The following is a 27,574-nucleotide window of genomic DNA, read 5'->3' as shown; positions in this document are numbered from 1 at the left end:
AGTCATTCCCTGGGATCAATCCCCAATCTGCTACCCAGATCAAGACAAAATGAGAAAATTCTGATCTGCCCTTTAAAAGTATCATATAATCTTTATAAATGCCTATCTTAAGAAATACAAAGAAACAAAAAATAAATTCTAATAATTCTAGTATTGTCAGGGGAAGTAAAATGAATCTGGAGATAGAAATTAGAAGAGCTATATTTGATTACTAATTCTTCTATTAGTCTTCTGTATATCTTTATGCAATATATTTGACCTCTCTCTTCAGTTGCATCTACAAAATGAGGGGTGTTCTGGTAAGTAAAATGAGAAAAATATGAATGTGTTTTGCTTGAAAAGCTAAATAGCATTATCATTTATTTCAAAATTTCATGGATCTATGATTTAATCAATATAGATTTTCATTTTACTATTGTAGATCATAATCTCTCTGAGCCTTCATAGATTTATAAAATGATGCAGGCAAAAGAAATCAGTAACCTAGCAACCAAATTTCTGTTTATTTGAACAAAAGTCATTATAATCTTGTTTTAATATTTCTTCTCTGATTAAATATAAATCTGGTATTACAGGTATAAAACCTCCAAAAGGCATTTGGAATCAGTGGAATCTTGGTACATTAGAAGAAACCACAATCCATGGTAACATAAAAAGGCTTGAACAAATTCAAGAAGAAATTTCTATAGAAAGAGAAACTACAAGTAAACGTAAGTTAACATTCATAAAAATAGTGGGATAAAATTTGATGAGCAAACTCAAGTGTTCACTAGATAGAAATTAATAATAACAAGTTCATATGACTTCAGAATAACAAGAAAAATAATTTAAAGTTTCAAAGTAATATCTTTTAAAAATTAATGTTCTTTACTCATTGTTTTACCTTCTATCTTTAAAAAAAAAATCACCTCTATCACCCATCTTATAATATTCAACTCCTCCCTTACTAGTCCTGACTACTAAGTTTGTGATGGGCTAATAAAACATCAAAAATACCTTCTACAACTTAAAGAAAACCTAAAAACATTTCTAAACTTTGATTATACATACATACACACACACACACACACACACACACACACACACACACACCACACACATATATTTTCATTTCAGAGACTTGATATTGATGGCATTATATCTTATAGTATTTAGAATTTTTTCAGAAGTTAACTATAATGTTTAATTTAATTTCATGTTTAATGTTCATTTGATACCAAATAAAATTGGGAAAGATTTCCAATTGAAAAACTAGGACTTGTGATAGAGTTTTAAAATATAAAGTTTTTTTTAAATGAACATTATTATTCAAACAAAACATGAATTTTCATTTCTATCAAGCACACTTTAACATTTTTTTAGAAGAAATAAATACCTGAAAAAAAATAATGTACTGGTTTAATGAGTTAGAAACAATAATAGTTCATAACAATTGATGATGAAATATGACTAAACTAACTCATCTGCAGATGAAATTACTTAAGACACTTCAGGAAATTCCCTCAATTTGAATAGTGGTAAAACCATAAAATATTCTTGTGGAGACCTGAAAACAAATTCAATCGTATCTTCCTTATAGATTAACAACTTTCATTAATTTTATTTTTTAAAGCTAAAATGTTCCACTTGGTAGAGAATAATTTGTAATTAACTGACTATTATAGCTAGAAGATAGTTATTAAGCAATATTGTTTTCAATCTGCTAGAAAAAGTGTTTGTGGATAAGGAATCTGTTTATAAATAGGAAAAAGAGCCTATTATATAAAATAGTACACAATGTAACTAATTTTGATTTAGGTAAACTTAATATTTGATTGCAAAATGTTTTTCTATAAACAGGACATTTTGATAGTTTGAATTTGGAGTAAGAGGTCCTATTTATGTCCCAAACTCAAGCCAGTGTGAATCTGGGCATAGCACATAACCTCTGTGGACCTCAGTCCACTTGTTTATAAACTTAGTGGTTCAGAGTAGATGACCTCTAAATTCCCTTCAGGCTCTAAATCTATTATCCTGCCATCATAATGATTAAAGAATTAACTAGACTCTCAGTCAGGAAAACCTGGATTCAAGTTTTGCCTCTGACACATATTGGTTAAACCCTAGACAAATCATTTAACCTCTCAATGTTTGGGGAAACTAAAACTTTTAAGTTACAAAGCAATTGCAATTTTATATTGATGGAGGGAATTTCTTTATAGGAATTCTATATGGCAATATAATCAGGTCCCTTCCACAAGAAAAAAAAATCATTGAAATGATTAACAGATGAGGAAACCAAAACATAGTAAAGTGACTTGCCTGGAGTGACACAGCTAGGAAATGTCTAAGGTCACATTTGAACTCAGGAAGATGAGTCTTCCCAGTTGAAAGACCTGTGCTCTATCTACTTCCAGTACATATAAGATGAATGAGTTTGAAGATGGAGATGAAAACTAAGGACAACAATAAAATTTTCTTTAAGATTTGTGTTCTGTGGGGGGTTTTTTGTGTTGTTGTTGTTTTGTCATATTAGAGAAAAGAAGAGGATCAAAAAAGAGAAATACAATTCCTTAAGGACGAACATTTGTAAAAAGAATTCTTGTTCAAGTAGAAGATTAGATAGTCCCTCCACTCTCTTCATGCCTAACTTTGTGTTCCTATAAAATTCTACCTGAAAAGGAAAGACATAAATACTTCATTTTTACTGAGAGAATTATTCTTCTTTCACAGCATAGTACTGGAGAGAACTCTGGAATTGAAGTCTAGACATTTGAACTGTAGCCTTGGCTCTGCTGCAAACTATGAGTTTGAGCAAGTTACTATTTTTTGTATCTGAATATTATGTGTCAAATGGGGACATTGAACCAAAAGGATAAGTTCCCTCCCTGTCCTAAACTTCTAGGATTCTATAGTAATAACAACAGTGGCTTCAGAGTAAATAGTCTCGAAGCCTAGTCAGTTTGATTTCCTTGCTTCCCCCTTATTACACACACACACACACACACACACACACACACACACACAAACTTCGTTATTCAGATATGTTATATGTATTACGTAGCCCATCTGCTACACGTTGCTGCGAGTCTTCATTCCCCTGCTATTAGACTAAAATATGATAGGCAAATTTGTAATAAAATAAATAAAAATACATTAGAACATAGACAATGCTAATAAAAGATTTCCTATATCAATATACAGCTCTTAGGAATCTTCATATCCTGTTTAATAGTCCCGTTGGGGTTTGATACCATTTCCTTAGGTTACTTTAAAGGTGCTTATCTCCAGTTGTGCATACCTTAGAAGTATTAATGAATGAATATAACTTTAAAAGCTGACTTTCAAAAAGAGGATTCTTGCTTAATTTTTAAACCTATCTTTGTGTGATTGATCTTCATTTGAAAGATGCCAAAACTCAAGTGATAGAACAGAGTTATAATATGGCATTTTAGAAATTGTATCTAATTAGTTTTCTTAATGCCCTTCTCTCTGTCAATATCATTCAATGGTGGTTATCTGGATAGGTTCTTCCATTAGGAAGTCACTTTTTCTCCAATTAAATGTCCAGTTTCAGAACATCATTCTTCCCTCAATGAAAATGAATTTATCTGCCCTCCTTTCCTAGAAATTGCTCTCACTTGTCATCACAAAATATCCAGTACTCAGTGAGATGTTCGTAGCTGATAAAATTTCCTCAATGTTATTTAAATTTTAACAGAGAACATTTTTTTAAAATATTGTTTAGTTATCCACTAATTCCTTACCTTTCCAACTTTTTTATTAATTAAAGCTTTTTTATTTTTCAAAACATATGCGTAAACTATTCTTCAACATTAGCCTTTGTAAAACCTTGTGTTCCAATTTTCCCTTCCTTCCCCCATGCCCTCCCCTACATGGCAAGCAGTCCAATATAGGTTAAATATGGTAGAAATATATGTTAAATTTCATGTAGACATACATATCTATACAATTGTTGTGCTGCACAAGAAGAATAAAATCAAACCAGTAAAAAAAAAAAAAAAAAAAAGCAAAATAAAATTAAGCAAGCAACAACAAAAAGAGTGAAAATGCTATTGTGAACCACATTCAGTTCCCACAGTCCTCTCTCTGGGAGTAGATGTCTCTCTCCATGACTGAACAATTGGAACTGGTTTGAATCATTTCATTGTTGAAAAAAGCCACGTCCATCACAATTAATCTTCATATAATCTTGTTGAAGTGATATATAATGATCTCCTGGTTCTGCTCATTTCACTTAGCATCAGTTCATGTGAGCCACGCCTCTCTGAAATCATCCTGCTGATCGTTTCTTACAGAACAATAATATTCCATAACATTCATATACCATAACTTATTCAGCCATTCTCCAACTGATGGGCACCCACTCAGTTTCCAGTTTCTTGACACTACAATGAGGGCTGCCACAAACATTTTTGCAGCGTGGGTCCCTTTCCCTCCTTTAAGAACTCTTTGAGATATAAGCACAGTAGAAACACTGCTGGGTCAAAGGATATGCATAATTTGATAACTTTTTGAATATAGTTCCAAATTGGTCTCCAGAATGGTTGGATCCATTCATAACTCCATCAACAATGTATCAGCATCCCAGTTTTCCCACCTCCCCTTCAAAATTTGTCATTATCTTTTCCTGTCATCTTAGCAAATCTGAAAGGTATATAGTGGTATCTCAGAGATGTCTTAATTTGTATTTCTCTTGATCAATAGTGATTTGGAGCACCTTTTCATATGACTACAAATAGTTTCAATTTCTTCATCTGAAAATTGTCTGTTCATTCTCAGACAAAGAAATTAAAACTATTTCTAGCCATATGAAAATATGCTCCAAATCATTATTAATCAGAGAAATGCAAATTAAGACAACTCTGAGATACCACTACACACCTGTCAGATTGGCTAAGATGACAGGAAAAAATAATGATGATTGTTGGAGGGGATGCGGGAAAACTGGGACATTGATACATTGTTGGTGGAATTGTGAATACATCCAACCATTCTGGAGAGCAATTTGGAACTATGCCCAAAAAGTTATCAAACTATGCATATCCTTTGATCCAGCAGTGTTACTACTAGGCTTATACCCCAAAGAGATACTAAAGAAGGGAAAGGGACCTGTATGTGCCAAAATGTTTGTGGCAGCCCTCTTTGCAGTGGCTAGAAGCTGGAAAATGAATGGATGCCCATCGATTGGAGAATGGTTGGGTAAATTGTGTTATATGAATATTGTGGAATATTATTGTTCTGTAAGAAATGACCAGCAGGATGAATACAGAGAGGATTGGCGAGACTTACATGAACTGATGATGAGTGAAATGAGTAGAACCAGGAGATCATTATATACCTCAACAACGACACTGTATGAGGATGTTCTCTGATGTAAGTTGATTTCTTTGACAAAGAGAAGATCTAACTCAGTTTCAATTGATCAAGGATGGACAGAAGCAGCTGCACCCAAAGAAAGAACACTGGGAAATGAATGTAAACTGTTTGCATTTTTGTTTTTCTTCCCGGGTTATTTTTACCTTCAGAATCCAATTCTCCCTGAGCAACAAGAGAACTGGTCGGTTCTGCACACATATATTGTATCCAAGATCTACTGTAACCTATTTAACATGTATAGGACTGCTTGCCATCTGGGGAAGGGGGTGAAGGGAGGGAGGGGAAAAATCAGAACAGAAGTGAGTGCAAGGGATAATGTTGTAAAAACTTACCCTGGCATGGGTTCTGGCAATAAAAAGTTATTAAAGTTTTACAAAAAAAAAGAAAAAGAAAAAGAAAATTGTCTGTTCATACACTTTGACCGTTTATCAATTGGGGAATGACTTGAATTCTGTAAATTTGAGTCAATGCTCTATATATTTTAGAAATTAGGCCTTTATCAGAACCTTTGAATACAAAAATGTTTTCCCAGTTTATTGCTTCCCTTCTAATCTTGTCTTCTAAAAGAGACTATTTTTTTGGTTTGTTTGTGTTTGCTTTTGCTGAGGTAATTGGGTTTAAGTGACTTGCCCAGGGTCACACACCTAGGCGTATTAAGTGTCTCAGGCTAGATTTGAACTCAGGTCCTATCCTCCTGATTTCAGGTCTGGTGCTCTACACACTGCACCACCTAGCTGCCTCATAATAGGTACTATTCAAGGAGAACCTTCATATATGAAGATTTGGGTGGTAGGATGGTGATAGAGAAGTATGTTCTCCAAGATGACCTATTGGTGCCTTCTCATATTCTGCAACTATTTACCTTGTCCTTTCAAGCAACCAGGTAGCAGAGTGAGTGGAGTGTTGGGCCTGAAATCAGGAAGAAATAAGTTCAAGTCCAGCTTCAGACACTTTCTAGACATATGACTGCGGATATTATCATCTACTTTGTAGGATTGTCATGAGGATCAATTGAGACATTTTTTGTAAAGCTCGAGCACACAGTAGGAACTATATAAATCTATTCCCATCTCTATCACAAATTCCCCACAGGATGTCCACCTGCTTGGAACCTTCCTCCACATCTCTGAACATTGTATGGATAGCAGTAAAGGGCACAGACTATTTATCCTTTGTTCTAGCTTTCACTATATTACCAGACCAGCTCCTTTTTCCAATTGAATTATATGAATAAACAGTAGAATGAACATTTTCTAGGACTGTATTAGAATTTCTTCATCCAGAATATGTTCTTAACCCACAAGAATCTATGGATAGATTGCATAAACTTTGATGGGAGAAAAATTTACCTTTATTTTCAGTAACATTTAGTTTTCTTTGTAATTTGGTGTATTTTATTTTATAATTTTTTAAAACGCTATTCTGAAAAGGAATCTATAGACTTCACCAGACTGCCAAAAGGGTCCATGAACCAAAAAGAGTAACGAGCCCCTGCTCTAGATTGCTAAAAACACTTTTTTTTTTTCTTGCTGTCTGCAGTGTCATCAACTGACTACAGATTTCCTCTAGAATTAAGAGAACTTTTTGTTTTTTATTTTAATGAAATAGACAGTGGATAGTTAAAATCTGATTTCTAAACAAAAAAGCAAAATATCTCCCTTTTTAGGATTGGAATGTAAGCAGTTATAGAATTTCAGTATCTGGAATGCCTCAGGATTTACAAGCCAGCTTCCCAAAGCCAGTGCATTATTAAATTATTTACAAGACTGAACTTCTTAATGCTCATTTCTTTTTTGTAGTCTATTACCACATTAAGACTTTTAACATCAGTGTGAAGATAGTGTTTTGCAAAGAATAGTTTTCTTAAGTTTTCCCCAGTTTTTAGCTTTTAGCTCTATCAGCAAGAGAATTTTGGATAAAACCATTTACAAAAAAAAATTTATTCCAGATACTTTTGTTACATTTTAAACCATAAGTCAAATAGTTGTGTTTTCAGCAAACTCAGTTATCAAGTACTTAAGGAGAATGTATATGCAGTTATTATTAAGGAATACAGAAGATAAAGAAAAACCTTAAATAAAGTAATATAATAAAATATATAAGAAATGAATTGTTCCAAGATATACTCAAGTTGAAGTAATTTTTACTCATCAAGGTTTATTAATTGACATCTTTCAGAGATATTTCAAACTAATGGCAAAAAAGGCCAAAATACTAGATGTTATGGATTTAAAAAAAAAAAATTTGGCTTCTCTTCCCTGTCTAAGCAGCTTCTTTTCTTTCTCCACAAGGTCTCCCACATTTCGGTAAATCTATTACCCCATCAATATGGGAATTTCCCGCAGTTACACCAGTCACAATAAAATGTCTGCTTATCACGTATAACTATTGTGTATGTCTTTCCATAAATTCATAATTGGTGGTCCACCTAGGGTGCTTAAAGGGTTCCTCATGTTCTCTTCATATTGGGGGGAATACCAGTGGACCACACAAGCTGTCACTGTCTATCCCTCAAATTCGCTGCATAATCAGCCTACTTCTTTTTTCACATTCTTTTTGATAATATTCTTCACACTATTTCTGGTAAATAACTTGTTCATAATATGTTATATAGACACTGTATGTGTCTCTCTGTTGCCCTCTGAGTAATTCCCTATTCATATAGATAATTATAGTAGACTATAAACTTAATGAGCTCAGGAGATATCTCTTATATGAAAATTGCATTCCCTTACTGTCTAATACAGAATTCTATATATGTATATTAACTGAATATTTCAACTATATATATTTTTTCATCTACTTTACTCTCTAGTGTGGATGTTTAGATTGATCTCTTGATTACTTGGATCACACTAAGGAAACTTAGTTGTATTTATGGGATGATTCACATAGAATAGTTGTTTTTTTTTTAATAAAGATTTATGGGAAAACATGCCCTTTTTAAATGGCATATTGAACATCACTTCCACTGGAAATCCTTTTATTTGAACTTTATATAAAATATCTTCCACTCTAGGGGGAAAAAAATCATTAGTGAACAATTTTTGACTTCCCTATTTAACACTTCTCTTTGGTTGGATAGTTAGCAAATCATTGAACAGAATTTTCTTTGTAGCTATCATATCTAATATAATTTTGTTATATATGTGAAGGACACTTCATCTGTGGAAATTCATCTAGATTATATTTTGTTCTCTTTATTCAAGTTCTATATTTAAATCAGCAAGCAAAAAAATGTATATCCTCTTCACCAACAGATTGATATGAACCTTTAAAATATGGACTCCTTCAGAAAAATCTACAAGAGTTTGCCTTTCTACTTTATATGTTTTCATTGAAAATTCCTTTAATGAAGGCATAGATAATTTCGATAAACATATTTTGTAGAGAAGAAAGTAGAGGTATGAATTGAAAATTTACTTATTTCACTTTTTCAATAATATTACAATTTGTGATTTTTGTGATTCTTTGGGAGTTTGCTCCTCCTTCAAATTACTCAAGGACTAATACCTACTTTCAAATTTTCAATTTCAACTAATCACACATACACACACACATACACACACACACACACACACACATACATAAAATGTAAAGTACGGACTAGCTCCCTGGAGGCCTCAAGAACAGCTGGAGTCAGGATAAGTAAAAGTCTTTAGTCTTTAGGGGGAAAAGTGAAGGAGACAGACAAACTTCCACAGGCTTGCCACCAATCTTTTTCTTCCTCATCCTGCCGAAAAGTAAGTCTGGGTTGTCTCACTCCACCCTCTAATCCTTCCTACAATTATCTGTATACACCAAACATCGAGCCAGCACAGAATAGTGAGAAGGGCCATTTTTCCAAACATATGCTAATAGAATCATTGTCCAATAGGTAATTAGCCTTAGATGCTCGGTTGTCTGATTCAAGCACAGCTTTTAAGAGTTTCAGCCCTTTACACACACACACACACACACACACACACACACACACAATGTTTATATTCAAACACACACTACATATACATGTATGTGTATATATCTCCATATATACATATATATACACACACACACAAAGAGAATATACACACACATTTTAGACTAACTTCTTTCCAATTTCATTTTTCTTAAATACCATTTCTACTTCTTCATATAATATTTTGAATACAGAGATGGTTAAAGTCATAAAATCATAGATTTAAAGCTGAAAGGGACCTTAGAGGCAATAGCATCCAAGCAATCCTTTATTTTGTGGATGAGGAAGACAAGGTGACCTTGAATCTCATGAATCTTGTTTTCCTTGTTGTTCACTGAACAACAGAACTAATTCCTTTAATTTGTTTATCATCCCTTTAAGGAGACTTTTGAGCTACTATGATAATATCAATTGAGTAATTACCTATAGACCTGGTCATACATAGTTATAAAGGTTTCATGGGTTAAGCCAGGTCAAATGACACAAGAGATTTAAAATCAGAACATTATTCATTTTATTTCCCAGAATATGTGTATGAAGTGAGATAGACAATTTAGGTGTGCAAGCATCATTTTATACATGAGCCCCAGAAAATACAATGGACCTGCTTAAAATACATAAAGTATATTTCAGTATGACAAAATATAAAATAGACCATCTAATAATTTATTATTAGTTTCTAAATAAAATATCCAGTTATTTTTACTCATAGCCAATTAAAACTAAAATTATACATCATAAAATTATAACATATAATGATAATAATTGGAATGGAAGACTTGTCACTGCAATTTCTTTCTATTCATAGGTACTTATCTATGCTTATGTCTACCTTGAGGATAATTAACCAATAATATGAGTTAATATTTCAGATAGAGAAAAGTTAGAGAAGATTCTGAGTCTTCCTTCTATTTTCACATGACAAGTATCGCCTTTTCCTCAATAACCTAGTAGAGACAATGTTCCTGATTTTTTGTCTAATCCTGAATTATATTCTATTAGTGGGAATTTCAGGCCAAGTATGAATCATCCAATGTTAGAACTAGAAGGGGCATTGGAGATCATTAGCCTAAATCCCTTCATTTTAAAGATTTAAAAACTGAGCCTTAGAAACATTGAGTTACTTAAAATTACATAGATAGATACTGGCTATGGAATTCTCTCTTGACTCTTTAAGTCCAATGTCATTTTAAGTACACCAAGTTGGGTCCCAGAAGATTATCTCTTGGGTCAATCATTGTTCAGGTAGGATTTTATGATGTTTCTAAAATTATATCATTTAGCTGGCCACACTTTCCCACTTATATGTTAGTCTTGCTCTGGGCACTACCTCCATAATGAATCTGAGAACTCTATGTGAAACACTAATAGTCCTGCTTTATTGGAAAAGATCATTTATTTCTATGGGCCACATCTAAGTCTTTTTTGGAAACTGAAGACACATAATGTTGTTGTTATTTTGGTTATGTCTTTATTTTTAAAATAGGTTACTCTTTTCATTCTCAAAGTTTGAATCAATGATTATTTTTAAAATCTAACTTTTTATCTGCTGTGATTTCAACTGAACTCTCCAACTTCTTTGGCAAGAGTATGTGGCAAAATATTTTTCACATTTTTGTCTTGTTCCCTGTGAGACATCCATTGTAGGAATTGCTGCAGGCTGTCATTTTTGTCTGCCATCCAGTGTTTGCTGGCATGAGTGTTGTGTACTAGACTTAGTGTCTGGTCATAGGGGGGAAAAACATGCAGCTGAGCCAGACCATTTTGTTATTCCTTTAGAATTAAAAGCATATGAAACAGATGCAACTTAATAAGTTTTTTTTTATAAATAACATAAACTTAAATAACTTAAAACAATAACGTTCAAATACAACTTAAGATAAAGTTTAATGCTGGTAACAACAGAAAAAGCATGAGTATCGGTGGGAAGAACAATATTCAAAAAGCCATATGCCCTAACAGGAATTATACAAAAGATAGATTATGTTACATAAAAAACCTAATTATGTCTGAATTTTAATTTTTTGAGTTTATAATATGCTACTTTGTAGAAAGTGAGATGAAGTACATTGGTATTATTACTGTTATGGTTTTATATACAAGATTGTGAAACAACCTCTAAGAAATACCCTTTTAAATTGAGCAGCATTACTATTTGTATTCATACTTATGATTGTTTTTTCCCCTATTAGTACAATCTATTTTTCAAACTAGGTTTTTGATTCACTACTGCAATTTTAAGAGCATTGATTTTTTTTTTCTGGGTAGAATATATGGAATTTCAAATTTCTTTACTGGAAAACATCTCAAACCTTGCTCAACTTCCACAGGTAGCATTGACTTGATGATCTGACATATCATTCCAGCAGCCTTTAAGTCCAACATATTTTACATAACACCCTCTGCTTCTCTTAATTATTATAGCAGCCATTTTAATAAGCAGATAGAAAATTTTTTAAATAATATTCATCAGACAATCAAGTCGCAACTTACTCTTAAGGGTAAATTAACTTAAGAAAGAAATGTTACTCTTACTAACATCATGATTGTACAACTTCGTTTAAAATTTTTTACAACTTTTAGTTACTAAATCTGATTTTGTGTATAATTTCAAATCTTTCTTTTAATGCAGTCTCTTAAAATAAACATAAACGTGCAAGTCCAGCTTGTTCAGTTTTTGTTTTTGTATTTTTCAGTAGTTTTCCAGCCTTTCTTAGTTACTTTTTACAAGTCTACTTAAAGAAATCTTCCTGCTGGAACTGGTTCCTTATGTCCTATATAGGGTTAGGTGATTGCTATAGGAAGAAAATGGGCTGTCTTCTGTTCTTTTTTTGTCTTTTTGCCCTTTACAGGGGACCCTTTCTGATTTATTGCAACAAACATTTCTCTTCCACTGTTTGTCCATTTTGCTGAAGCATATGTGTTGTAATGGTTTTCTTGAATGAATTCTTTGAAGTTGCAATCTTCATTGCAGACTTTCTGTTTAAAAAAGAAAAGTACAATAAGTGCTTTATATAATGTGAAGAGGCACAACCAGAAAACATCAGGTAGAATGAAAATGCATAAAAATTCAACCTTCAAGGCAGAGTTCTTGTCTGATCTGCAAAATGATGGTGACTTCCAAGTAAATCAGCTGGTGAAAGAAGCACTTTTCAACTGAGATGACCAGGTTGAAAATTTTGCTTTTTATCTATGCAGCAGACTTTTGATTTTATGTTTATTTAAAGAAGTCAACATTCAGTGATCTGTATCTATTGGGAACATCTAGCAATAGTTCCATGGTAAGGCAAATTTTTCTGTTTTATTTGTCATAAGGAATAAGACCATTCCTTTAATCCAGGGAAATATTCACAGATTGCCACCAAGCTCATTTCTGTAGGAAAGATTCTCATTTGTTATATTTTATAGCAGAGGAGTGTTTAGTGTGACTTGCTTAATATTTCAAACACACCATATGGGAAAGCACAGCATATGGGAGAGGTGGGAGTCCACCTAAGGACTTCAGACACTGAAGTTGGTCCTAAATGCGCGCTGGGACATACTGCCTTTCTAAAGTTCTCATGGAGCCTTTCTATAGGCCTTTGAGTTCATTTCTTTAGTTCACGGCTAATAAATTATTGCTAAGAAATGAACTCAGAAACTTAGAGCTGGAAGTGACCTTAAAAGTCAAATGGTCTGCTCCTTCCCAATTTTACAAATGAAGACACTGTTTAAGTGTCTACTCAAGGTCACCAAGACAGAAAATAACTGAGCTGAGAGTCAAACCGAAATTCTCAAACTCCAAATTCAATGCTGTTTCTGTAATTCTATTTTTAAAATTTCTTCCTGAGGATTATTAATAAAAACAAGCAGAAGTCAAATTTTACTATATGTAGCAAAAGTGGGATTTTGGTTTGGTTTTTTGTATGATTTTATCAGTGGCTGATATATATAAGGTTTTTCTTTGTTTTCTTACAAATGCATTGTGCTTTTAAATTTTTTAATATATGGAATAATACAATCATTTCCAACAAAATATAGTTCAAAAAAAAAAAGATGATTTCACATGAAACTGCAAATCTGCTATTCACAAATTTCTATTCCTTTTATATACATGACAAGATTATCATTTAAATTCCTTTTTGAAATGACTACCATTAGATACTAAATAGGTAGGTATATATGCATACACACTGGTATATGTATATATGTATGTAAGTATGTAAAATTGTTAGGTTTTCAAAGATAACTTAGCAAATGAATGGAGAATAATCCTTTAAATCAGGGCCACATAGGTTCAGATATTGCCTCTAAACACATCCTAGCCATGAACCCAAGATCAAATTATTTCCTTGACTTCAGAGCCCCAAATAGCTCTCTGAGATTATAGGTTACAAACTAATTGCCCAAAGACATTGAGGTAGGAATTTCCATATAACAGATAAAATGATAACAGTAGTGAGTGGGCCTGACCAAAAATAATGGTTTTACTAACAAGCTTAATTTTAAAAATATTTATCAAAACTAAAAATAAAATATATACAAAATGGAAAGTGATAACAATACTTTAATCTTTTAGAACGTTTATCTCAGGAGGCATAATCATAAAAATTAGATAAGATGTTTTCAAGTAAAATTTGAAGCACTGAGCATTTACTATTACTGATTTTATTCATACCTTTGCATAGAGTTTTCCTTCTTTATCCATCGCTAGAAAATATTCACTTTCCACCCCTTTGATTGCCACCACTCCAACTGCCACTGTTCTGATCTCCATAATATCTGCAAAGAATGCCAGAAAGATCTGTAAGGTCTTCATTTAGTTTTTCACTCTAGCTATGAAAGGAGAATTGGTTTTAATCATTTCAGTTGCATTTAAAAGTTGATAAAATGATTAGGACAGTTTTTATTAAAAGCACATACCCCAACTCCCACACACAAAGAACTCAATGTAATCCTTGTAATGACACATATGGAGTACAGGCTACTTCATGTTTTCTTCATTTAAAAAAGATACCTGTGTAATCACAATTTCGATTATTTAATATGCTTGTTTCTAGAACTTAGTTCCTAAATTGCTCTGAATATATACATATATATATATATACACATATATGTGTATGTATAAACATATATATGTATGTGTATACACATACACATGTATGTAGAAATGGATATTGTATAAAACTTGCATCCCTTACTGTTGAAACAATTTTAACCTTCAATATGTTGAAACAATAATTAGAAGCAGAATATATTTGGGGCATATGAAATTGAGTAAAGATGCCAATTAAAGCATTTTTGAGATATTTCCCTTGTCACCTTTTTGGAGAAAAATACATTTAAGGAGTTGCAAATGATGGAAAACAGACCAGAATATCTTAATAAGATAAAGGGCTTTTAAAACTGATAGGAAATTGGCAAGAGGACATAAAAATAAGCACAAATGAATTCTGAAGTATTTTCATATATATTTTATAACACCATTTAAACTATTGAAATTGATTTTATTTGCAATAAAATGTTTCATAATAAAAACACATGTTGTTTTATGTGTCTCCTATTTTTTAACCTTTTATTTCCCCTATATGGCATAAAAAATTGTACATTTAGTAGCTCAACATATACACACACATATAATTAGATTAAGCTACATGCTGCAGTTTTCCTGATTCAAAAATGATGAGAACTTAGATTAAATTTAAAAGAAAGCAATGAGATATAATTAGACCTGGAAAATGTATATATGAAGGAAATTAAAATGAATTCATGCTATTTAACCTCAAATAAATTATAATTGAGTACTCTCAAAGGATATAGAATTGTACTGTAATTTGGGACTGTATTTTTTTTAAATTGATGCTAATTCCTAAACTCTCAGAATTCATAATACAATAGATAAATCAAGACAGAGAAGTCTATTAATAAATATTTAAAGTAATTTCAAAAGCATATTGGGGGAATATGGAAGGTTAGGTTTAATGAACAAGTTGGCAAAAATTCTAAAAGAATATGTGACTAAAATGAAGTAGTTAAGGGAAAATGAAATAATTTTTATACATATATGAGATATATTCATAACTAATTTGACTTAGTTTCTACTAAGGAAAAAGGCAAAATTCATTCTTTCTATATATGGAGAGATTTAGCTTATCTACAAAGATGCCCTCTGAAAATGAAATATCATTTAGTAGGTTTATGGATACTATGTTTCTGGAATTTTCTTAAAATAGAATATATTCCTTTATTTAGTGATTTTAGAAAACCTGTCTGGGAAAAGGATTCTCTAGCTGCCTTCTTGAAGTCCCCTCCAGGAAACTACATTTCTGAGAAACTCTTATTTTCCCTTGAACTCAAGGGAACTCTTCTTCCTATTTGCCTGCTATTCTCTTTCCCACTAGAATGAGGGTTTTTACTAGTAATGGAAGGGTCCTAATGTCTTAGGAGTAAGGGCTGTTTCACTCCCGTTTTTATATCCACCACTAAGTGCTAACAAAATGCTTATTGAATATTCATAACATCTCCCATGTTGTCATTTGAAACTGGTATAAGATATACAATATTAATTAACTTCATAAACTAGAAATCATCCTTTATCCTTTTTTTTTTCTTTCATCCCTATATCAAACCAGTTTCAAGTTCAATTGACCTACACAACACTCTCATCCATTCCTTTCTTTCTCTTAATTTAATTAGCATCTTAGTTTTAGGCCATCATCACCTATCATCTGGATTACTGTAAATTTCCTAATAGATTTCTCCATTCAATCTCTCCTTTATCTAATCCAAAGTTTCTTAAAGTGTGGTTCATATGGGGTTGTGTAACTGAATGTGGAATTAATGAAATTATGATGTCATCAGTAAATGTTTGGTTTCTTTTTTACCAGTTTTATATATTCATATACCTGGGTCATATAAAAATTTCTCATAAAAAAGGGGTCAGGAGTAGAAAAAGTTGAAAAAGCCATGAATTCTAATCCACCCTCTACAGTAGCAAAGTAATTTTCTCTAAACAAATATTTCACCATGAAATTTCACTACTCAAAAAGTGTCATTGCTCCCTATTACCAGTAGAGAATAAAATAAAAATTATTCAACTTTTCTTTTTTCTGTGTCACTGGATATATCACCATCTGCTAGGATGCTGAACTTCAAGGGAAACCTTGAACAGCAAAATCTCTCCTTGCCTTCGTTCTCTTCTCTTCCTCCTCTCATCCCTTTTGCTCTCTTCCCTCCTCCTCCTCTGCCCTTCTTTTCCCTCCCCTCTCTTTCTCTTCTTTCCCCCTTCCTCTTTTTCCCTCTCTCCCCCATCTCTCCTCCTCCTCTCCCTTTTCTTCCCCTTGATTTACTAGTTCCTTCTCTGCTGCCCACAGCCATATCCACATTTTCCCCATCTTTCAATAGCCCTCATTAGATCCTACCATCCCTCTCTAACAATCATATTATCTCTTCCTTCTTGACCAAAGTTCTTGAAAAAATCATCTGTATTAGGAGCCTCCACTTCCTCTCCTCTCACTTGCTTTTAAATCATCTACATCTGGCTTTCATCTTCCTCATTCAACTAAAAGTGCCCTCCCCAAAGTTACCAGTGCTCTCATAACTGCCATATTTAATGGCCTTAAATCCTGAGCCTTTTTGGTCTCTCTCTACAGAATGCAATAATTTTGATCGTCTCCTCTTAGATATTCTCTCCCTTCTACATTTTTGTGATACTTCTCTGCCCTGGGTCTCCTACCTGATTTATTTTTTCTTTATCAGTCCCCTTTACTAATTCTTCATCCATAACATTACCTCTAATATGTGTCCTTGAAGGCTCAGTCCTGAACAACCTTTTCTTTCACTCTATACTATCTCACTTGGTGATTTTACTAGTTTCCATGGCTTCAATTTTATATATATGACATTTCCAGATATTTTATCCAAATACAATCTCTGTTATGAATTATAGTTATAAATCTCCAACTGCTTCTAGAACATCTTAAGTTTAACATGTCCAAATATTTACTCCCAAATTCTCTTTTCCTTTCAGAATTTATCTATTATTGTCAACCAGCCTCCTGCTAGTCACCCAAGTCTGCAACCTTAGGAACATCCTCGACTCCTCATTCTCACTCATTCCATATCTCCAATGCATTGCCAAATCTTTTTTGTCTCTACCTTTATGGCATATTTTATATATGTTCCTTTCTCTGTATTATACAGTCACAACTCTCATACAAATTTTCATGATATCCAGAGTCATTGCTTATATGTCCATAATGTCCTGTCACTTTATCTCTCCCTTTTAGTTTCCTTGGCTTCTTAGCTCACAGAACATCTTCTCTAGAAGAGGACTCTCTACGTCCTCAGCTGTTATCATTGATCCACTCTGTATATATCTATTTCTCCCAAGTTTTTTATATGGGTCTCTCCCATTTAAATATGAGCTCCTTCAAGACAGGGACTATTTTTTTGGCTTTTCTTGTGTCCTCAACTTAGTGTCTAGCTATACTGATTAATAAATGCTTGTTGACTGACTTCACACTCATTTTTCTATCTATCATTTCAGTCTTTTCACATCACTTTTCTTCACCTTTTCTGTATTCCATTGAAATTGGGTTACTAGTGACTCCTTGAATTGAACAAGGAAAGCTCTTCCCCTGGAGTTTCTTTCTCGCTGAATCATTATCTTCCTTCAAGGCTCAAATTAGGTTCCATCTTCTCCATGAAGCCTTGCCTGACCTACCTCTTCTTTGTCTTATTGATAGTATTCTTCCCCTCCTCAAAGTTAACTTGAATTTACTTATCTGTGGATGTGATCTACCCTCAAGTAGAATGGAAACTCCTTGAGGACAATTTCATTTTTCACTTTATCTTTATTTCCTGTCACATTAATGAACTGAATAGGAAGGGAAATGGAAAAGGGAAAAGGGGATAAGCATTTATATTATATCAAGAATGTGCCAGATACTGTGCTAAGCACTTTTACAAATATTACCTCATTTTATCCTCACAATCCTACAAAGTGGATGCTATTATTATCCCCATTTTATAGGTGACGAAACTGAGACAGGTTAAATGACTTGCTCACACAGCTAATAAGTGCCTGAATATGAATTTGAGTTCTGGTCTTCTTGACTGCAAATCCAAGACTCTTTCTATTGAGCTACTTAACTGCCCATTGGATAGCTGCTGACTGGAAGAATCATTGCTGCTACATGTGTACTAGAATATACTAAGTCATCAATTTTCTGTTTCAGATATGATAATATATAATATCTATATAAAGAAATATATTTGTATATATATATGTATATATGTAATATGTAAATATTGAAATATGTATATATTCACTCACATACACATGCCCCTCATTTAAAGGTCCTCCTGGACCAATAATGGTCCAATAATGGATCACTACAATGTATTGTTACTGAGTTCTTCTATTAAAGTTGAACTTCTATCAAAGTTATTTGTATCCTGTACATTTAAGGGTATGAAATATTTCCAAAATATATTTCTGTACTTTTATGTCTTTTACATCATGAATACATGTATATATATATATAATATACATATATACAATTACACATACATATATTTTCTTTTAAATAGACTTGACAAGGGGAAGCAAGGAACACCAGCCCTGAAGTCAGGAGGACATGAGATCAAATCTGCCCTCAGACACTTAACACTTCTTAGCTGTGTGACCCTGGGCAAGTCACTTAACTCCAGTTGCCTCAGCAAAAAAAAAAAAAAAAAAAAAAAAAAAGCTTGACTTAATACATTAATGTTGCATAATGCAATAAAACGACTTATATTTGGAATCAAATTATCCACAATGCCAACTTTACTGTGTGATCTTAGACAAATCCTTTACTTCTTTGGGCCTTAGTTTACTTATCTATCTATAAATAAAGTTCTATGGCCCTTCCAAATTTAAGTCTCTGATCCTATCTTTTATTTTTAGTGGTTCATTTACTTATCAAGAGCACTAGCACACCTTGAATAAATCCTATTTGTTTTTGTTTTAATAAATAAATTTGAACAGGCTTTAAAAAAAAAGCTATCAGAAATGTTAGTGTTTACATTTAACTTCTCCAGGTTTCTTGAGAGAAAATGTAAACACCTCATATTTAGAAAGGGGGAAAAAAAGGACAATTAGACAAATTGGATGCCAAATTTTCTTACAACACAGGTTAAAGTGAAATCAACAGAAAAATAGGATTTATATCTGACTGCTAAACTATAACATAGTTCATAGCCTAGTATCTAGATCTGGAAGCCAGGAAGACATGAGTTCAAACACAGTCTCAGATACTTACATATGTTGTATGATTAGGCAAATTATTTATCCTATGTTTACCTTAGTTTCTTAGCTATAAAGTGGGGATAATAACATCTAATTTTACATGTTGTTTTGAAAATCAAAAAACATATTTGTAAAATAAATAGCACACAGCCTGGTGTATACTAGACACTTAATAAATCTTTCCTCTCTTCCTTTTCTCCCCTCTCCCTTCTTTTCTTCCTCCCACCCTTCCTTCTTTCCTTTCTTCCTTCCTACAATTATTAAATCTAATTAAATCCCAAATTTGAAGAGAAATTAGCTATAACCAGAATGTTCAGAAATTTATCTATTACTAAAAACTATTGTCTACAGGAGCTAAAGACAAAACAGGGTAACTATATTCAATATTTTTTTTAATTAGCAAGTTTAAAGAGTTCAGAGTACAAGGAAAAAAGAGGATTATTATTATATACATACTTTTCTCCCCTGAGTTCTTATATATTATTATATGTTGAGTTATTTCATAGATTATTTTAAAAGTTAGATGGTCGCTTCCTTGGAGGAAGTAAAAAGAAGGGGAGGAATTTTGAAGGACAGGAACCACTTAGAGGAATAACAAATGACTGTAAGAAAGTTGAATTCTCCTTCACCCTGTATAATTCTCTATTGGTCTTTTAAAATAAAAATAGTAACTAGTAAAAGGCTAAAGATTAAAAAAAAAATTGTTGGATTTGATGATTCATTATAGATCAATGCATTAAAACCAGATGGATAAGATACTATTTCTTTAAACCTTCCTAAAGATATCCTGAGAAATCTTCATAAATATAGAGAATTTTCATTTTAATAGTATATTCCCCATTAAGATTTTACCTTTATGAGTGTAATGCAACTTTACTTTAAAATCATGACTAGGAAATTAACATTTTACATAATTGATAGCCCCTTCCATCTTCCTAGAAGTGAAAAGGATGATAAATCCAGAAAGAAGGCATATTTCAAATATAGCTCAGTGAAAGCAACACTAAAAAACAAAAACAAAAAAACAAATTAATCTCACCAAATCTCTATCTCCCTTTCTCTATTTGTTATGTATTTTTAGTCCTCCATCTTGCTTCAGGGCATTAATTTATTTTGTTATATTCTTTATATTTCAAAATGAAACTCAATAGTGCTTCCAGTAAATTCCCACTTTAAAACTGATGTAGCGCAATGAGCTCACTCAAAAATACAACTGTAGAGCTGAGCTTCTAAGGCTCCTTTTCCTGGGAAATGTTACCACAATGAAATCTGACACTCCAAACTTCTGAGTTTCTTATTTTAGCCAAGATGAAAAATGCATTTTTCCTATAAGCTTGCTTGGTTTATGGATTTCTTTAAAATCCCTGGTCTATAGTTTTTATAAATATGTTCATTCTACCTTTAAAATGTGGTCTGTATGATGAGGAAGGGATGGCCTTACTTTATCTTGTTCTTATCTAAACAAAGCATCAGATTTCAGTGAAAATGAAATGCAGATTTTATGATATATCTTTTTTCAGTAGTTTTAGAGGTTTATATCCCTCTAACATTTAGAGGCTATGTCAAATACTGAATATAGTATTAATAGAATGAAGTAATCCAGCGTACCATGTATTTATAATTATATCCAGTTTCCTCTCTTCTATCATCACACTGCACAACTACAGACTTTCAAAGTCATAAGGGAAAGAAAACCAACCTCATGGCTCTATGAATGCTCCTGGCCTTACGCCCAGTTGCCCTTGGTGTTGACCTCCCCTGATTTGTGTCCTGTGCCAGTGTATTGACCAACTGGCGATACATAATCTCCTTCTCCTGATGAGTGACTGCCTCTCCCAGAACCCTACTTCAGAAAAACTTGAGTGGACCTCCTCTCCAACTACAACATTTTTATCAATAACCTCTGCTGAATCCCTGTACTCCCCACTGGTTCTGGAGCCATAAATGATAAGTAATTTAATTCTACCGTAGTTCCTGATTGAGGTGTGTCATCAATTTGTTGTTGCTGTTGTTCAGTCATATCCAACTTTTCTTGACACCATTTGGAGTTTTCTTGGCAAAGATACTTGAATGTTTGTCATTTCTGTTTTCACCTCATTTTGCAAATGAGTAAACTGAGGCAAAGAAAGTTAGGTGATTTTGCCAGGGTCACAGAGGTTGAATTGGAACTTAGGTCTTCCTGACTCTTGGCCAGGTGTCCTTCCCATTTTGCTACCTACTTGCCCCATGTGTCAGTATACTCTCCTGGTATCCTACTCTGAATTCCTGTAACTGTTTGAACCAAAACGCCTCTCCTAAGGATCCACTCCTCTGTGCAAACTCTCTCTGCCCTCTCCCAATCAGAATAATCTCTTTGGGAGCAGGGACTAATGCTTTTATATTTGGATATAAGTGCTTAATAAGTTTTTTTTTCCATTCATGTATATGAAAGAAATAGGAAATGCATAATAAATGAATAAACACATTCATTATCTTTCTGGCCTTCAAGAGCACCTTTGAGCTGATGAGGTAACATTCCATAATGATCAAGGAAACAGCAGCATCACAGAAAGAATGGTAGAATTGTGGTCAGAAGTCTTAGCTGAGAATGCCAACCTTGCCCATTGAAAATGGTTATCATTGCTCAGCTCCCTTTACTTCTCCAAGTCCTGGTTTTTGCATGCAAAAGTCAAGAAACTTTTCCGGAGCCCCCTTAATGATGGTGTTATTCATAGCATTTATTAAGTATGTATTGCTTGTCAGGCACTGTACTAAGCACTGGAAATACAGAGAAAGACAAAAAACAATTCCTGATCTTTGTTGACTATTTTCAATGAGCAGCTAAAAGGTGGTAGCATTAAGGGGGGTTGGAAAGGCTTATTGCAGAAGGTGGAATTTTAACCTAGACTTGAAGGAAGTCAAAGAAACCAGAAAAGAGAAATGAAGAAAAGAATTCAAGACACAGAGAACAGCTGGCACATGCACACACACAATCAAGAGATGACGCTTATGTGGAAGGAACAGCAAGAAGATAAGACCTCAGACATTTTATTTGTGAGATAGGGAAGTCACTTAACCTGTTTGTCTTAGTTTCTTCATCTGTCAAATGGGGATAATAATTGTGCCTACCAATATTGTTGTGAGAAAGTAATGAGATAATATTTGCAAAGCTTTTAGTCCAGTGTCTGGAATTTAGTAAGAATTGTTTAAATGTTCGTTATTATTATATAGCATTAATATGATGTTTGGATAAGTACAATAACTCAAAAATATTTTAAAGCTTCCTAGTTAGCAACTTGATATTGATGCTGCTTTTCAAGATATTTTATTTCAGCCATAGGCAAACCTACCTGCTCAGCTACATTATGCTTATGAAACTGGATAATAATCAAAAAGATTTCTTTTAAAACATGTTTTATAATTTTTGTCAAGTCTAGATAATTGTCTAAGAAGGATAATATATTATTTTTGAGAGATAGAAAGGGTTATTGTTCTTCACATGGCACCCATTTAAGTCAACACAATATGATCTAGAATAGACTATATAACTATTTTGATGATCCAATGAATAATTTTTAGGAAGCTCCTTATACATAAAGCTCAGTGTAGATGTATCCATACACCTGTCCCAAGTTCTGTGCACATTTAAGGTTATAGCTTACATTTACACAGGATTTTCAAAGTTATCTCATTTCATATTCAGTTGTTATTCATTGAAACCTAAGTGGTAACATTCTACAAGAGGCAGATAGATGGCTTAGTCTAAGCACAGAGTGCTAAGTCTGAATTCAGGACCTGAATGAATCTGGTCTCAGACACCTACTAGGTATGTGACTTTGGACAAGTCACTAACTCTGCTTGCCTCAGTATTCTCCCTTGTAAAATAAAACTGAAGAAAACCCCACGGACTACATGGTCACAAAGAGTCTGACATTACTGAACAACAACAATGTTCTACAAGGTCCATCTTGAATCTAATTACTTGATGATATTTTGTATTTTGGGGTGATTTGGGGATCTTTATAATATCATGCTTATTGACTTTGTGAATGATACTATATTAGGAAATATAAACACAAGAAGATGAGTAAGGTTTAAAATCTGAGAAATTGGAGAAATGGTTATAAATAAATAAGACTATTATAGGTATTATATAGAAAGTAAAATAATGTACATGTGTGAAAAGTTTTGGGGCAATGAAGGGGAGGAAGACCTCGGGATAAGAACTAATATTTAGAAAGTTATTTAGAAAAAAGTTAATAATTAAGAAGCCATCTTTAAGGTTTGAGGCATTTTAAAAGGGGGTATTGTATGCAAAGACTACATTAATACTACCACTTTACTTAAAATAATTCAAAATTTAAGATATATTCAAGAAATGAACGAGAAAACTGCAATTATAAGAATCTTATAACCCAGAGCAGTGTAATTTTCCAACCTATTGTAGGACTCCTTACATGATTTGATGGTGGTAAAAATCCTTTGTTGATTTAGGCATCTTTCCAGCTTAATGATTCTTTTTCCTAAAGAGAAACTTTTCAAAACTTTTTATTTTAGCTAAAGTTTTGTTGAGCTTAAAGTCTAAATATAGAATTTAATGAAAATTTTCAGTTCATGATATAGTGAAAAAAATCATCAGACTTGACTCTAGAAAGCCAACTCTCAATGGGACTAACAATATGCCTCATGTTTCTGAAGAAAGCACTTTGAAAAGTACTACATCAATGTTGTATGACTATTAATGAAACAAATACCAATTATTGCTGCTTGGAAGAGGACTTCTACACAAAGGAGAATAAAGAAAGGAGAATTTACTTTCATTTATATAGAGAGAGCTCTGATGAAAATTCAGCAATAGTCAAGTTATATATACAAACAATGTTAGCCATTATTAAGGATAGACAGAAATATGAGACAAAACCCCTGTCTTTAAGAAAATTACTTTGTAATTTATCAGACATGAAATATACATAAATATTTATATATACACACATATATGTTACATATATTAAGTACCAACGAGTATTACAGATTACAAATACTATGAAAAGTTCAGAAGGAGAGATACAAAAACAGAAACACAGAGAGAGAGAGAGAGAGACAGAGACAGAGAGACAGAGAGAGACAGAGAGAAATTAGTATGGTATGGGAAAGTCAAAAAAGGAATCAAGGACAGAGATGGAATTTGAATTGAGCCTTTAAAGTTGAGTAAAATTCAGATAAGCAGAGATAAAGGGATATGGCACCATAGGTAGACAGAATCAATGTGTGTTAAGGTGTGGAAATGGTCACATGGAAGGCACATTTGGAAAACAATGAACAATGAACAGACTCATATATGGGAGTAGTAAGAAAAACTGAGAAGCTGGATTGCAGCCACATTGAAAAGATAAAGGATTTAGATTTTACCCTATCAGAAGTAGGGAACCAAATGTATGCTTTTGAACAATTAATAAAATTAAACCATCTTAATAAAGTTAATACAAGAATGGTATGCAGAATGATGAGCCACTAGCAAACTGTATAAATGTACTTTGTTGTTGGTGTTCTTGCTAAGGCAATTAGGGTTAAGTGACTTGCCCAGGGTCACAAGTATCAAGTGTCTGAGGTCACATTTGAACTTAGGTCCTCCTGATTTCAGGGCTGGTGCTCTATCCACTGTGCCACCTACCTGCCCGTTACAAATGTACCTTCTTAAATTAAGGTACAATTTTAAAATTGTATAATGTGTTCATCTTAAGAACTTATTATCTTAACAAAAGTTTAGTTCTCATACATGATAAAACTTCAAATAGTAGGACTGATTTTTTCCTTAACTTGCTAAACTGAATTTTAATTATACTGCTAGAAATTGGACCTTGCCATTACAGATTCAACATCTTTATTGGATTTTTATGTTTAACCAAAACCTTTATTTATCCAAAATGATTTAATTTCTCCAATTCTATCTCATTGAGGCTTAACTGTACTTTGTAAAATATAGTGTGGCCATATATCTGTGGGTTCAAATTCCCTTGTAAGCCATGTAGTGGGGGTACATATAAATAGATACATGGCATATACATACTCAAATGTGTAATGTACCCCCATAATATGTAGAGAATTTTTTTTAATAATTCAACATATCAAGTAACAAAATTTAACTGAATTCTGAGAACTCAGTAAGTAAATAGTCAAGTAAATATTCATACTTGGTTACTAACTGAATTTCAATATGGCTTTAATTTTAAAATAAGGCTAAAAATATGTCTTTACAGATGGCAATGATTTTAGTTTTCTGACAAAACTGTAAGCATAGCAAAGGATTTTCATATGCAAATACCATGCCTTTTGCTATCTAAAATTCAATACCTGACTAATTACACTAACTATGATGTAATATAGAATTTTTCTATGAATTTTCCCTGCTGTGGTGAAAGCAAAAGAACTACTAATGGAAAGGAAGAATTTCTTTTTTCTTATTTATTCCCTCATGCATAGTTCATGTGTTAAACTATGTTCATTTCTCCTTATGTAGGAAGAATAGAGTTTATAAGATATCTTATATCTTCAGATCATAAGGCATAATTCTATGGATAGGGCATAAAATCATTGTAGAATGGACATATGATACATATATATATATATATATATATATATATATATATATATATATATATCTGTGCTTTATAACTCCCAACAATGCAATTTCCAGTCTAGCTCAAAGGGAAAGTAATACTGATAAGCTATTGGTTGTCATTGTAACTACACATGAGTAATATGAATGTGAAGGTAAGATATAGATAATTTCTATCACCTGATCCTTTCCTGTGATCTTGGATGGTTGAACTAGATGACCTCTAAGGTCCCTTTCAGTTCCAAAGCATGACCCTATTACTTAAGATGGAACACTGGTCTTTGTTATTGTTGTAAACATATAGCAATTAGGATTCCAAAGATGCAACTCTTCTTTAATCTATAGAAGTATAGACAGATGACATAAATTATTAAAGTTAACCTAGAAAAGAAAAGATCAGGAAAAGATATGAATAACTGAATTCAATACTTATATAGTACCTCTTCTCTAAAAAATAACAACTGATAAGTTCTCTCAGTTTAAAAAGGGGAAGGGAAGAGTCCAGCCGAGGATATGCTTTTTAAAATCAGAAGTTTGCCATGGGCTGTGGGAAGTATTTACATTGCTGATCAACTCTAGAGAATGACAGTTGAGAGGTGCACAGTCTCTAGGAAGAAGGAAGAAGATCAATATGTTAAAGAGAGATACAAAATTTCATTTGTGAATTTTCTTTAGGCAAAGACAGAGAGAAAAAGTTGAAGGTAAAATAAGATTTTCTAGAATTTGAAATCACTTAGACTTCTAGTGATAATAAAGTAGGCTTATTCAGAAAAGTCTATAGGCCATGGAAGGGCTATATATATATATATATATATATATATATAGAGAGAGAGAGAGAGAGAGAGAGAGAGAGAGAGAGAGAGAGAGAGAAGGCTATATATAAAAATAATTCTACCTAGGCTAAGAATGAGATTAGGACTTTCAAAAGCTCTAAAGTCATGGCTAGTACCAATGAGACAGTGAAAGAGAGCACTTTGAACTCACTTCAATAAGGTTTAAAGTTCAAAGGCAGAAAGAATATTTGGAGCTCAGAGAAAAGAGCCTTCCTCAAGCCAGGGCCCCCAGTCTCTGAAATAATATCAGAATCTTATTCTAAAAGGAATTATTTTGACAGTCTTGCCAGACTAAGTCTGTATTACAAGTCTTTTTTTAAAGTTTTGCATGAATATACATGTAATACATTATGTAATAAATTGCTTTCTGTCTCACAGAGAGATAAAAGGAGGAAGGGAGGGAGAGAATTTGGAAATCAAAATTTTTAAAAGTAAATATTTAAAATAACAATTTTAGTGAAAAAATATAGATTGATTTTTCCTACACTAAGTACATCAGAAAATGTTTCTTAGATTCGCATCTCTAGCTCTTATTTGCT

General features: G+C 32.8%; 2 protein-coding genes across 2 annotated transcripts in view; one reads left to right on the top strand and one right to left on the bottom strand.

Moving 5' to 3' along the window:
• FAM227B (family with sequence similarity 227 member B) overlaps positions 1-27,574 on the top strand; it is a 321,697-nt gene that overhangs the window by 79,081 nt on the left and 215,042 nt on the right. The window contains exon 10 of the mRNA XM_031955171.1: positions 576-710. Coding sequence (XP_031811031.1) covers positions 576-710 — 135 coding nt within the window. The remainder of the gene's footprint in view (positions 1-575; positions 711-27,574) is intronic.
• FGF7 (fibroblast growth factor 7) overlaps positions 9,983-27,574 on the bottom strand; it is an 80,346-nt gene continuing 62,754 nt past the window's right edge. The window contains exons 3-4 of the mRNA XM_003755917.3: positions 13,995-14,098; positions 9,983-12,316 (exon numbers count right to left, since the gene is read on the bottom strand). Of these exons, the coding sequence (XP_003755965.1) occupies positions 12,122-12,316; positions 13,995-14,098 (299 nt within the window). The 3' untranslated portion in view covers positions 9,983-12,121. The remainder of the gene's footprint in view (positions 12,317-13,994; positions 14,099-27,574) is intronic.

This window comes from Sarcophilus harrisii, chromosome 2 (genome assembly GCF_902635505.1).
Source record: "Sarcophilus harrisii chromosome 2, mSarHar1.11, whole genome shotgun sequence".
Lineage (NCBI taxonomy): Eukaryota > Metazoa > Chordata > Mammalia > Dasyuromorphia > Dasyuridae > Sarcophilus > Sarcophilus harrisii.
The sequence above is the reverse complement of the archived record's forward strand: the minus strand, read 5'-3'. Positions and strand labels throughout refer to the sequence as shown.